General features: G+C 39.9%; 5 protein-coding genes across 5 annotated transcripts; all 5 read left to right on the top strand.

Moving 5' to 3' along the window:
- Positions 1-408: 408 nt before the first annotated feature.
- Positions 409-3868, top strand: ATC70_004430 (uncharacterized protein; the record flags this gene model as incomplete). Its single annotated transcript, XM_064823733.1, has 3 exons — positions 409-1131; positions 1203-3519; positions 3576-3868. 3 exons carry the CDS (start codon positions 409-411, stop codon positions 3866-3868), a joined length of 3333 nt encoding a protein of 1110 aa, XP_064688558.1.
- Positions 3869-4666: 798 nt separating this feature from the next.
- SIW14_1 (tyrosine-protein phosphatase siw14) lies at positions 4667-4966 on the top strand (the record flags this gene model as incomplete). The annotated part of the gene is made up of 1 exon (XM_064823732.1): positions 4667-4966. One exon carries the CDS (start codon positions 4667-4669, stop codon positions 4964-4966), a length of 300 nt encoding a protein of 99 aa, XP_064688557.1.
- Positions 4967-5202: 236 nt separating this feature from the next.
- On the top strand, positions 5203-6333 carry ATC70_004428 (uncharacterized protein; the record flags this gene model as incomplete). The annotated part of the gene is made up of 1 exon (XM_064823731.1): positions 5203-6333. The coding sequence occupies one exon, from the start codon at positions 5203-5205 to the stop codon at positions 6331-6333; it is 1131 nt and encodes a 376-aa protein (XP_064688556.1).
- A 4212-nt stretch (positions 6334-10545) lies between these two features.
- On the top strand, positions 10546-10989 carry ATC70_004427 (uncharacterized protein; the record flags this gene model as incomplete). The annotated part of the gene is made up of 1 exon (XM_064823730.1): positions 10546-10989. The coding sequence occupies one exon, from the start codon at positions 10546-10548 to the stop codon at positions 10987-10989; it is 444 nt and encodes a 147-aa protein (XP_064688555.1).
- A 1295-nt stretch (positions 10990-12284) lies between these two features.
- Positions 12285-13299, top strand: TIF34 (translation initiation factor eIF3 subunit; the record flags this gene model as incomplete). Its single annotated transcript, XM_064823729.1, has 2 exons — positions 12285-12563; positions 12637-13299. 2 exons carry the CDS (start codon positions 12285-12287, stop codon positions 13297-13299), a joined length of 942 nt encoding a protein of 313 aa, XP_064688554.1.
- Positions 13300-13591: the final 292 nt, after the last annotated feature.

The raw sequence follows: 13591 nt of genomic DNA, 5'->3' as shown, positions 1-13591 counted from the left end.
TATGGTTACCTGCTAGTTCTGTGTTCATGGCAACCATCTAGATAAACTTGTTGTAAACAAATTTCACACAATGCCTCAGCAATCGACATTTGATGTGTATGATATAAATAAATACAACTCAAATAGGTAACTGCTAGCTCAGCTGTGAGGAAAAAGCAAAGGTTCGCCGCCTAATTTCCAGGGACATGCCCAAAATCCAAGACATATCAGCTTATTTCAGTCAGAAAAAGTATTTTTAAATGTCAATTGAAGCCATCAAATGTGTATATTTTGGTTATCATACAGAAACAACATTTCTATCCCTTTTCTTCTGCTATTTCTCTCTCTCTCTCTTTTACTCTCTTTTCTGGCTTTCTTTTCTTGTTACACTTCTAACCTTACACTAGACATTGAATTAGAGGAGAAGAAATGTCAAACCCACCTAATCAATATAACGGTGACTACCACTCTAACAATAGACATAGTAACAATGTCAATCAACACGGTTATCCTCAACACAATCGTTCGTCTTACATGGCTGATCAACACAACATGAATCGACAACGGGCATCTGAAAACTACATGCGTCAACAAAGGCAAAATTTATCCGGAGGACATGTCCCTACTAATAATAGAATGCCTCAACCAGCAAGACCATCCAACGGTGTCACCCCAAATCACTTACAGCCAAGTCCATATCATAGAGGCTCTACTAATATCAATAGATCCAAGTCATTGACAAGACCTGAGCGTCAGCGGCCAAGACCTGGTATGATCAATGCTTCTAACAACCTCGGAGCAGGAGGGCCAAGCCAACGTCGTACATCTGGTCTCAATCATCGCAAGATTAACCGCGGGAATGGTGGTAATGACGGTACCCCTCACAACGCACACAATCAACCAATGTCCAGCAATCTGCAAATGCAGCTCGCTCAACAAAAGCAACAACAACAGATGAACAACGGCGCAATGCCTGTCTCCAGTCAAATGTCGGGCTTAAGGGACCAAGATGAAGAAGTGAAAGAGCCTAGTCCGCTCAATAACTGGTGGGCCTGGATTGCGTTTCTTTGCACATGTTGCTATCCTCCCTATATTATTCGTGTTTGGTTTGGAAAATCAAATAAAAACATGCAGCAAGCATGGAGAGAAAAGGTTTGTGGCATGACCAGCGCGAAAAATCAAGTTTGATTGTGTAATTAATTCATTTCAAAATATCAATTCAGGTTACATTGTGTTACTTGGTTGGTTTTTTGTGCGGTTTATTAGCATACGTTATTTATGGTCTGAACATCGATTTATGTCCAAGAGACAGACTGAGCTATCCTTACTCTAGCATCAACGATCAGGGCGTGAGAGTGCCTACTCAAAGAGAGCAAGTGTCTGTCTTTGGCCAAGTCTACAAGTTTGAGACAATGCAGGATTACTTTCTATCCATCAACATGAATTTAACATCAGATTTCAAAGGCATGGAGCTTGGCTCTATCTTTGATGGTGATACAAGAGGCTATTGTACTCCATTCAAGCATGGCGACGTCGATCCTACTCTCCCTAGCTGTACACTAACAAGTCCTTATGGCGCTACATTGAAGCAAGCAAACGGCTCCTGCATTCCTCTCGATAGTCTGCATCGATTCAGCAACAACAATGACATGATCAGCTTCGACTGGGCTGACATTCGCACCAGTATTCACGACATGAATGATTCCAACATGGCTATTATCGTCGACAGTGTTCTCAACATGACATCTTACTACCAAAAGAACAATGCCTCCATTTTTGGTCAAGAAGTCGACAGGGCAATCAGGATCTCTCGTGGTAATGATTTGGCCTATGCCCTCTTGTATACACCTGCTGGCAAGAGAGCTCGTCATTGCATCGCTGCTAGATATACTGTGGGTACTGCATCTCAAGAGGTTGCTAGCTGCATTGCTGATAACATTATCATGACGGTCATGTTTGCTGTCATTATCATCATTATTATCATCCGTTATTCCATGGCTTGTCTTTTCCAATGGTTCATCTCTCGTCGTTTGACCAAACCAGGTGGTAGATCAAACTGGTTAGCTTGGCGTTCTATCAAGGGTGGCAACGACGATCCTGCAAACCATATTCCAGGCCCCTACAACAACTATGGTCCCATGGCTCAAGGCTCTGTCAATTCATTCAGCAGTTCCAACAACAACAACAGCAGCCACGGCAACCAAACATTGAGTGTTCAAAGCTCCAATTTGGGACTAAATGGTCATCGTACAGACATCGTGGAAACTGAGCTCTATACTGTCATGTTGGTAACATGTTATTCAGAAGGCGAGGAGGGTTTGAGAATCACGATGGACAGTTTGTCAAACACCACTTACTCCAACAAGCACAAGATTTTCTTCGTCATTGCTGATGGCTTGATTACTGGTGCAGGCGAAACCATGTCTACACCTGATATTGTTGTCAACATGATGGATTTGACTCCTGCTATGGCTAACCCTAAACCCTGTTCTTATCTTGCTGTTGCAGACGGTGAAAAGCAATTGAACATGGCCAAGGTATACGCTGGACATTATAACGGCACTGCTTGCATTACCATTGTCAAATGTGGTACTGAAGAGGAGCAAAAGGGCGCCAAGGCTGGTAATCGTGGTAAACGTGATTCTCAAGTTATCTTGATGTCCTTCTTCCAACGTGTGTTGTTTAACGATCGTTTCTGTGAACTGGATTATGAAATCTTCTGGAAAATGACTTGGTTGATGAAAGGCGTTACACCCGATAAGTTTGAAACTGTGCTGATGGTGGATGCAGACACCCAAGTGCTTCCTGACGCTTTGACCTATATGGTTGCTGCCATGGCAAATGACATTACTATTATGGGCCTTTGTGGTGAAACACGTATTGCTAACAAACGTGCTTCTTGGGTTACTGCTATTCAGGTCTTTGAATACTACATCTCTCATCATTATACAAAGGCCTTTGAATCACTGTTTGGTATGGTCACTTGTTTACCTGGTTGTTTCAGTATGTATCGTATCAAGTCACCTAAAAATGGCTCTTGGGTTCCAGTCTTGGCTAATCCTGATATCATCATGGAGTACAATCAAAATATTGTCACTACACTTCACGAAAAGAATCTACTGTTGCTCGGTGAGGATCGCTTCCTGTCTACTCTGATGTTGCGTACATTCCCTAAGCGCCAAATGATGTTTGTGCCTAATGCCCGTTGCCGTACTGTTGTCCCTGATGAATTTGGCGTCTTGCTATCACAGCGTCGTCGTTGGATTAACTCTACAGTGCATAATTTGATGGAATTGGTCTTGGTGTCTGATCTCTGTGGTATCTCTTTCTTGTCCATGCAATTCTCTGTGTTTATTGATTTGATCGGTACATTTGTGCTTCCTGCTGCTATTGTCATGTCTATTTATCTAATTGTTGAAACTGCCATCTCACCCAACCCTCAATGGCAATCACTGGGTTTACTGATCGCCATCTTGGTTCTGCCAGCAGTATTGATTACAATTACTACAATGAAGTTTGTTTATGTGATGTGGATGATTAGTAAGTATCATAGTCAGCCTTTTGATTGATTCCAGAGACTAATTATCTTGAAATAGTTTATATTTGCGCTTTGCCTATTTGGAATATGGTCTTACCCTTGTATTCGTTCTGGCATTTTGATGATTTCAGTTGGGGTGCTACTCGTGTGGTGGTAGGAGAAAAGAAGGGCGATTCACATGGAGATGCAGATGGCAAATTCGACTCAAAGAGACTGATTATGAAGAAATGGGAGGATTGGGAAGCTGAGCGAACTGGTCAGCGTCAGGGCCGCAAATTCCCTCTTAAGACACCTCAAGATAGCTTCTCTGCCTTTGATGGTGTCAAACCTCATTCTCCATTCTTCAAATAATCTATACAACTACATATCCTTTTTATTCATTTTTCATTCTATTTTGGCATTTTATTATCTCTCCCTTATTTTGTATTATATGTCTTATAAATTGTCTTTCTACCTATATGCCATTTCATCATCTTTTGCATTATCCGCGGCTCACTTAATTAGTGTAAATATAGCAATTTATATCTTGGTTCGGAATTCAGTATTTAGCAACTTTCTAGTAGTAAGTGTCGAACTTTAGCGATAAAACGGTATACGATTACTTTATTCACAAGGTGAGAAGTGCGGAGAGAAGGCAATACAATGCCTCGGTTGAAAGGACCGTTTAACCAACACCGAGAATATTGGGTGCAAACTTAGCACGTACATTTGAGAGCAGCATTCAGCTTAGGGTTCCAGACTTCAAAGGGCCTTACTGATACTATTAAAACTTCTTTCCAAGTGAAAGCCTTTCATAAACAAGCTGTACCTCAGGTTCTGGGTAGTATTCTGCGATGCTCCATGTCTGTAATAATAAGAGCAATTCATCTCAGGTAGATAGCATAGTACCATTGCCTCTCCCTGCTGGAATAAATGTAATTCACTGCTAAATCTGGGTGTATTTGAGCCGCATTAGAAGCCGTTTTAGACCGTCAGACTAGCACCAAACAGTAGCTCTGTACTAGCACTTACTGTCATCTTTGTTCAACTTTTTGGGACAAAAAAAAACATGGCCAAAAATCGACCAAAAAGCATGAGGTACTCCTTATAGTTTTCATCGAATATATCGAGCAAAGACGCGGCATCAGACAAGGAGACAGTATATCACCAATGCTGTTCAACTTGGCTATTGAACCATTTCTGCTATCTGTGACCAAAAGTACAACTATCTCGGGGTATAGTCTCCAACACGTCAAGCCTATAAGCAAGAGAACAAATAGTTGGGTGGCTCCTCCTCCATTGAAAGTACTCGCATATGCGGATGATGTCCTGACATTCGTCAAGTCTCGGGTTGAACTTCTTGATCTGGAAGAAAGATTGAGAACTTACAACAAGGCCTCGAACTCCAAGATCATGCAACAAACAATCTCAAAATCAAATGGTATGATTCTGCGTCTACAGGATTTATAAAATACCTAGGTTATCCAATTTGGTTCTGCAATCAACAAAGAGACGTATGCATTGCTAAACTGCTGGGTGATATTACTACTGCTGTTGAAAGGTTTGCAGCACGGCAAGTCTCATTGTACGGCAGAGCGAATATTGCCAACACTATGATATTGTCCAAGCTATGGCATGTCATTCGGATCGTTTCCCTGCCCAAAGACACAGTCAAGAAGATAACCTCAATCATTTATCATTTTGTAATGTCTGGCCTGTATCCACCTCTAAAGGGCAATTCTCTCTTCCTACCAAGGTATCAAGGCGGTTTAGGACTGACTGATATAATGGCGCAACAAAAGGTTCTGCAATTCAGATATCTGAACACTTTGCTGACAGAAAACAGCAACAACATACCTGGTCTCACTTATAGACTACTAGTGGATTATTTGAAGATGTCGCACGACTCACCATCGCACATAATCCCTATACTGTTCCAAACGGCTAGATACAAAAACCAGTTAAGAGGCTTCCACCCTTATTACATGATGTTCGAGGCAATAGATACCTGTATGAAGCATTCTCCGCTCTCACTCGCTTGGCCTGTCAAACCAAATGTCATGACACTCTTGTCATTGCCAGTGCTGGAAATTCTAGATTTTGACAATGAGGAAGTAGCTATGGGATATACAAGCAGAGACTCGATCAGGGAGAGCAAAGTTCACGACTTCTTCCACATCGATCAGGAAACAAGTACTCTGCAGCTAAAGTCAAGAAGTGAATGCAAGCGACCAAACATCAGGAACCAGATAGAAAGAGGCCGTCTTTGTGGAAACATCAAATTGAAATCCTTCGCGGATACAAGAAACATGGAGGCTCATCTAGATCTACAGCCTTTCATTGCTATGCTTAATTACCAAGACCGCCCAATGCTTCGAATGGCGAACAAAGACTTGAGATCAATTATGCTGGACATACACAACCTTGATGTTGGACGAAAGTTCAATCATACCATCAGCAAAGCCCAGTGGAAACACTTCTATCATCAAAACATGCATCACTCTGTGAGAAATGTCTGGTATAGAATGATCCATAAGCAATGCCCAAGTAAATCAGCTCTTTTCGTTCGACGACTGAGGAATGTTGAAGATGACAAATGTACTCTCTGCAATGATACTGAAGATGCCAAACATCTCATGGTTAGCTGCCCCCACAAAAACGACATTTGGTCCAACATCCAATCCACAAGTATACCAATCTATAGTCAATCTGAACCTGAAGCAATACTTCATCTACAATCTCGACATCAAGATTACAATCTTCGACCTGTTTGCGGCCACCATTCGTATGATATGGAGATTCCAGCTCCTACATACATTCGAAGGAATGCCTTTTGATACCAACTATGTCACCACCAAGATCTGTGCCGAAGTGATGAGATTGTCAGATCTCAAGCATTAATATAAGTAGTAGTTTAATTAAATATTATATATGGCAAGTCACTTTGTTACATACACTTGTCTTCTAGATAGCTTAAGGCTGTAAAGGATGATCACTACAACTTTCATAGTCGAATTTGGTAAAATGAGTCGATCAAATCGCAAAAGGATCAGAAATCAACGAATTGTGATAAAATGTCGATCGAGATTTTAATTCCTTCTGGCTGGCAAAAAAAGACTCTCCTTGATTGCTCAAAGCCCTATAATATAACGGCAATGATACCCACAGAAACGATTATACGAGAAAGCGAGACTCCTTCTCAAATGGATAGCGTACCCAACGTGAGACCCAAAAAGGACAGGCTGGTGACATAGGAGGAGCGTGGCATGATCCAAAGCAACAAAAGAGCACACAGACAAAAATGATATTGCAGGTGAAGTTTAATTCAGCAACCTCTTTCTTTTGAAAATCCCACGGCCTTGTTTGATGAATTTCGCGATGTGTACTTTACTTAGAACCCTGAAAATAGTACCATTGGATTCCTCAAGCGATTTGCTTTCTAATGATGTACATACCTTCTAATAAAATATCCTCTCTTTGACCACAAATTGGCCATTTACTTGCTTATCTCTCTTCAATTCATGTCCTTTTGTTTACTTTACATGTGATTTTTTTTAAAGCTTAATTTTGCCTAGCAAATGAATTGTTTTGATTTTGCATGATCCGAATACCTTCTAAAAGAGGACAATCCCTAAAAGAATGACATGAAATGTGTTGACTCTTTATGAGATGAATACTCTTGGCGTAAAAACTACAAACAGGTTGCAGGAATGATACACGAGAATGACCAACTCACTATGTAAATGTGGGCATATTGATGATGTCTAGTAGCGCAAACACTTGATTAAATTATTGACAGCAACCATGATAGTTGGAAATAAGATGACTTGCACTGGTTCGAAAACAATCGATTATGTTCCATTCCATGGAGATTGCCGCAATAATATTCATATGATACTCTTGCTTTCCGAGGTGTACACTTGTCTCTTGATCCAGAATCAATTGCACTGGCTCCAAGATGATGTAAACAACAAGTAAGCCAACCTTATCATCCTGTATTGCCCAATTAGATGGAGAGTTCATGGCGAATACAAACAACAAGAGAGATGGATCGGGCACTGTGTGATTTTGGAGAGAGAAATTAAGGAGAGGTAGAAAAAGATTACTTGATCTAGCAACCAACTGCATTTGTTTCAGAGTCAAATGACATTTTTTTTGTTTACGTTTTGATGAGAATGAGCCAGTAAAAAGTTGTCTGTTAATTACATCTAGGAAGAGATGGGGGAACTCGTTTCATGTGAAGGTGGAAAAAGGGCTTTTTGAAGTAGCAAAATGGACATAACTCGAGACAGAAAACAGTTGAAAGCCTCGGACGAAGCCGATCAAATAGAGCAAGTGTCAAACGTCAAAATGGTACTATTTTCACGCGCTCAAAGTAGTATATCGTGGAGAAAAGTAAAAGGAAACGAATTTGAGTGTGGCAAGGATACTAGACTCACATGAAAGTCGATGAGAAGGATATAAATAGAGGTTTGTTTCAACAGCTTTTCCCTCTTCTTCTTCATCTCATCTCTCTGCAACAAGCAAAATACTCTATACATACAAACTCTCTACAAGACATTTGGGCTCTCTCTCTCTCTACATATGGTCAAGTAAATCAAATACTCTACTGTCTATTGGCCTCTACTACTGCTACATACAATGCCTTACAAATCCATGGTCCTCTCTACGTCTTTTGGTCCATGCTAGAAAAAGGCCACACTATATTTGATACATGCAGACCTTGGTGAACTGTGCGAGTAAGTTATTATCTTGTTGGACGTATGAGCCATGTTGACTAACCTATTGATTACATAGTGCCGAAAAGCTACTTTGTAGGGACTGAGTAGGATCACCGCTTCACAATCATGGGTAGACTGCAGGACAAACCCATTGGTCATGCTACGGGATGATCAAACGCTTTATTGCCGTCGAGAGTAGGGTTCAGCCCTATGATCCGGTGATAAAGGTGCCCTGAGGGTGTCGATATTCTCGTGATGGGTGAAGCAAGTTTACACCATGGTACCTGTTTATATAGTGTTGGTTCCTTTTTATTGATGGTCAATTTTCATTGCCCAAATGGTTTGTTACGCACTCATGCCTGCAGTACTTGTGTACTTATCTCATCTTTATCTAGTTACCTCTGCCATCTCATGTTCTATCTCATCTAAAGCAAGCTGTTCTCTCCAAATGCTATCAAGCCAAGTTCTCTGTGCCTCCTACAAGCTCCTAAAATGACAAGACTGTTCAAATATACCATCTCTACATCTATACAAGGTCAAGCCCTACTCTCATCTGTGCTTCCTCTTACTCAATCAATTATCAAGACAATTAATGCCTGACATCTGTACAAGGCCAAGTCGTTCTTATATCTCTGCTACCTCTATTTATACAAGTCAAAATAGCCTCAAAAATCTGAAATATTTTAATCCATCAAGTATGGTGATCTCATAAACTCAAATACACATTAATAAAAAAAACAACCACGTCTTGTCATTAGCTTCAATATTATGCTCTATTAAGATTACATCTTCTTTCAATGCTTGTACTGTCCATCAATTGCTGTGACCAATGTATTTTAAAGCTTGTACATAATTTAATCATATTCATATAATTTAATGTCAAGAGATTTTGCCGGTATGTAATATCATAACATGATAAATTTATGGTCCCTAGACACTTTCAAAGCCTCAAAAAGGAAAGAAATTGATCTAACAAGTATTTTGATAGACTGACGTTATTAAATATAGATTCAAGAAGAGCAGCACAACTAGCGATAGTGATATATAATTTGCCACCTACTTTCCATACGCTTCAAAAGCATCTATTACTGTATTGCCTTCATGATGGAAAGGGCATTGAGTCTGCCAGCCGGCCCTACCAGCCGCCAAAATTGATTCAAACCCAAAACATTATTTCTGTTCAAGATTGGACAGATTTTGCCTTTTTTCGACTCGATTGAACTCTTTTGTAAGATTCGACTATACTAGTTGTGATGATCACCCTTTGCTTCCTAATAAAATTTCGAAGCACTTTTCAAGACGCATCCAATGGTACCAAGTAAGGTAGATGTTTTGAATAAACTTATTGAGCGATTTATGAAAATATAAAAAGAGGTTTCTGGCCAAAAAGTCGAGATTTTCCATATAAAGGCCCCACAAAGATAGCTTCAGGGGTTGCGTTGGATCGATAGAAACAATTTGATTTAATATATACCATAGTAACGAGCCGCCTGAACGTAGGTTGGTTTCCACCGAAGCGAAGCGTAGGTCAGGAAACCACCCGAAGTGTCGAAAGGCTCGTATACCATAGTAAAATTCTTCATTATCAAGGTCAAAAACGCAATCGTTTGATTTTTGATGAAAGCCATGAGGGGTACCTCATGCTTTTTGGCCATTTTTTGGCCATTTTTTTTTTGGTCCCCAAAAAGTTGAGCAATAGTGGCAATAAGTAACTGCCAGATGAGAGCCATTGTTTGGTGCTATTCTGACAATCTAAAACGGCTTTGAAAGCGAAAAAACGCAGCTCAAATTCACTCAGATTTTGCTGTATTAGCCGCACTGTCGACTAAGAAGGGATAATACCTGTATGCTACTTGCCTGTATATGAAGTATTTACATGTATACGGATGCGGAACATCGCATAAAAGTTAGATCCACAAATGATGTGAAGGGTTTTCAAGTGCAAGCGGGAAGTTATAATGAAAGTAGCAGTATTTTGATAAGATACGCAAGGGCAATTGGTAGAGAACTATCCGGAGCATAATCACTCGTATATTATAATGCAGAATGCTGCTCTATCATTCCAGATGATCATTGAAAAGTATGGCAATGTGACAATGACACGATCAAGGTCGTGCTTTTTGGCATCTTATATAGTGTGACATTCAGTCATTCTACCAATATATGCTAGGATTTCGCTGTTTAGCCTTCAATTATCGCATGAGAGCCATTTATATACTATCTGGACTACGGAGCTGGCTTTTCAACAATATACCACGAGAGATACCTCATGGTTTTCACCGAAAATCCATCAGCAAAGTCCAGTGGAAACACTTCTATCATCAAAATATGCACCACTCCGTGAGAAATGTCTGGTATAGAATGATCCATAAGCAATGCCCAAGTAAATCAGCTCTTTTCGTTCGACGCCTGAGGAACGTTGAAGATGACAAATGTACCCTCTGCAATGATACTGAAGATGCCAAACATCTCATGGTTAGCTACCCCCACAAAAACGACATTTGGTCCAACATCTTTGAACAATTCCTGGGATATCCCAAAGTTGCCAATCCACAACAAGTATACCAATCTATAGTCAATCTGAACCTGAAGCAATACTTCATCTACAACCTCGACATCAAGATTACAATCTTCGACCTGTTTGCTGCCACCATTCGTATGATATGGAGATTCCACCTCCTACTAACATTCGAAGGAGTGCCATTTGATACCAACAATGTCACCAACAAGATCTGTGCTGAAGTGATGAGATTGTCAGATCTCAAGCATTAATATTAGTAGTAGTTTCAATAGATTTATATATGGCAAGCCACTTTGTTATATACACTTGTCCATCATTTGATGCTCTTATTATATTCGTATACTTACTAATAAATAAGCAACATCCATACAAAAAACAAATTTCATCAAAAATCAAACGATCGCGTTTTTGACCTCCAAAATGAAGAGTTTTACTACGGCATATAGTAGATCAAAATGTTTCTCTCGATCCAACGCAACCCTGAAATCACTTTTGTAAGACCTTCATATATAGAATCTCGACGTTTTCGCCGAAAACCTCATTTCATATATTTCAATATTGCTTAACAACTTTGTTTAAAACGTACCTTTTCTTTAGCACCATCAGATGCGCCTTGAAAAGTACTCTATAAATGCATTAGGAAGTATGGGATGGCCATCACAATTATATGGTCGAATCGGGTCCAAAAAGTTGAGAAATAAACAAATCAGAACAGAATGACAAGCGGAGAATGAATACAATTTTGGCTGGCAAAATACCTTTCTCATGAGGCCAATCAATGTTGTTGATGCTAACAAAGAGGAAATTGCGACAAAGTAAGATAAATCAGTAGATCAACAGCACTATTCAAACGTTAGTTGAAGGGACAGTGGCTCTGACTGATTCTTCTCATGAAATATACAGATATTGTCGCCACATGTCTTTTTCATAGAGGGGCTCTTCTCACCGAAGCCAGCAATGTCTAAATATCCTCATCATTATAGCCAATTACCTGAAATTTCAAAGAGGCAAAACTGTTTTCGATCCAATGTGTACATTTCCAGTAGTAGCATACAGTAAGCAATTTATGGAAACTCGGTATTTTTTATTATGAACATTCAATGATTCTGCCATACAATACAGTCCAAGGTAGAGCTTCGCACATGGCAGTTGATTTGTGCCATCCGCATTTAGATGTCGTAATCCATAAGGGCTCAACAATAATCTTGTGAAAGCACGCAAGTCCAATAAAATAAGTCAAGTGTAATGAATAGCTCCTGTTGACGAGTGAAACTATCCATTGCTATCAAAATTTGACGTAACCTAATCCATACCTCATTGGCTCCAGTGTGGCTTCAAAACGTCACTTTGCTTGTGTATGACAATACTCTGATAAGCGTTTTTTTTTTTTTTTTTTTTTTTTTTTTTTTTTTTTTTTTCAGTGCGTTTAAAAAGGGAAGACAGACACAGAAAGCTGATTTCAGCATTCTTCTCACCCTTTATTTATTTTCCTCATTCTTTTTCAACACAAAGATTTTTTCTCCAGATAAAAGATCAAGTCTTCAACATGACCACAGTTTTATCTAACATGCAATTAATCAACCAACGTAAAGATACCCTACAAAAATTCATCCAGTCAAAGACAGTCGGCGATGTATTGAACAAGGTGAAGCCTACGCATCGTGAATTGCTTGATCTCCCTTTGACTTCCACTATGGAAGAGGCCTTTGATCTGCTCTTGGCCGAAGACATTCTCTCTGTTCCAATTTACCACAAGGAGGGCAATGAAAAGAAGTATTTGGCCATTGTAAGTGCTTTGGATTTATTAAAATTGCTGAGCACAAAGGTATGTAGCGTGGTGTTGTGGTCATCATATTTTGTGTAATGATCGTGAGAAATTAAATATAAACTATGGTCAGGTCTCTGTGGAAACATTGCAAACAAACAGTGATACTCTCTTGATGCAATTGAGCGAAGCCATCTCCATTTCAGAGCCATTAACCGTTCTCAAATCAACGGACAGTTTGGATCAGCTTCTTTCCCTTTTGAGCGTGGAAAAGGCACATCGTGTCTTGGTGCAAGAATCTGCTTCCGGTCTCGTGTTACTTTCTCAGATGGACTTGATCCGTTTCTTCCAAGCTAACAATCATCATATCGGCTCTGCCTTGTTAGACCTCTCCGTCGACAAGATCAAGTCTTCTGGTATCCGATCAAGTCTTAATTTCAAAAGCACTGCTGCAGAGGCCTTCTTGAAATTGGCTGCTGATGATACTATTAGCGCCCTTCCTATTGTGGATGATAACAATGATCTCATTGGAGAGATTAGTGCTCAAGACTTGCGTGGGTTGAACAGAAATCGCTGGGATTCTCTCATGAAGCCTGTTGTGATGTACTTGAAAGCAAGCCATGGTGATTTGTACGCTCCATTGACTTGCCATGACCGTTTCACTCTTTCTCAAATCATGTCTGCCTTTGTCTTGCGTAAAACACATAGGCTCTGGTGGATGAACTATGAGACTGGAGAGCTGAAAGGCGTCATTACTTTGACTGATATTTTGAATACATTTGCATCATTTCATTAAATCATATCACACTCTTGAAATAGTATATATTACTAAATGGTGTTGTGGATTATAAGGTCTATTTTTTGTAGGGCGAAGAATTGCTTTATTTAACGTCCATCAATCGTCACCTAGAGTATAAGGTGTATGGACAATCCCCAGGCCAAAGTTTCCTTATCTGATTGTAGTAAGGTTATACTGTGGGCAATTGAGTAAGATTTTGGGAGATCATTTGCTCAATGTAAGCTGAAAAGTCTATTTTGGTCTTTTAGTGTGTGGGGCCTGTGAACATTTGAAATGGAAAAGCATCGCT

This window comes from Mucor velutinosus, assembly GCF_035048745.1.
Source record: "Mucor velutinosus strain NIH1002 chromosome Unknown tig00001540, whole genome shotgun sequence".
In the NCBI taxonomy this organism is placed as follows: domain Eukaryota; kingdom Fungi; phylum Mucoromycota; class Mucoromycetes; order Mucorales; family Mucoraceae; genus Mucor; species Mucor velutinosus.
Note: the sequence above shows the minus strand (reverse complement) of the source record. Positions and strands in the feature narration are given on the sequence as shown.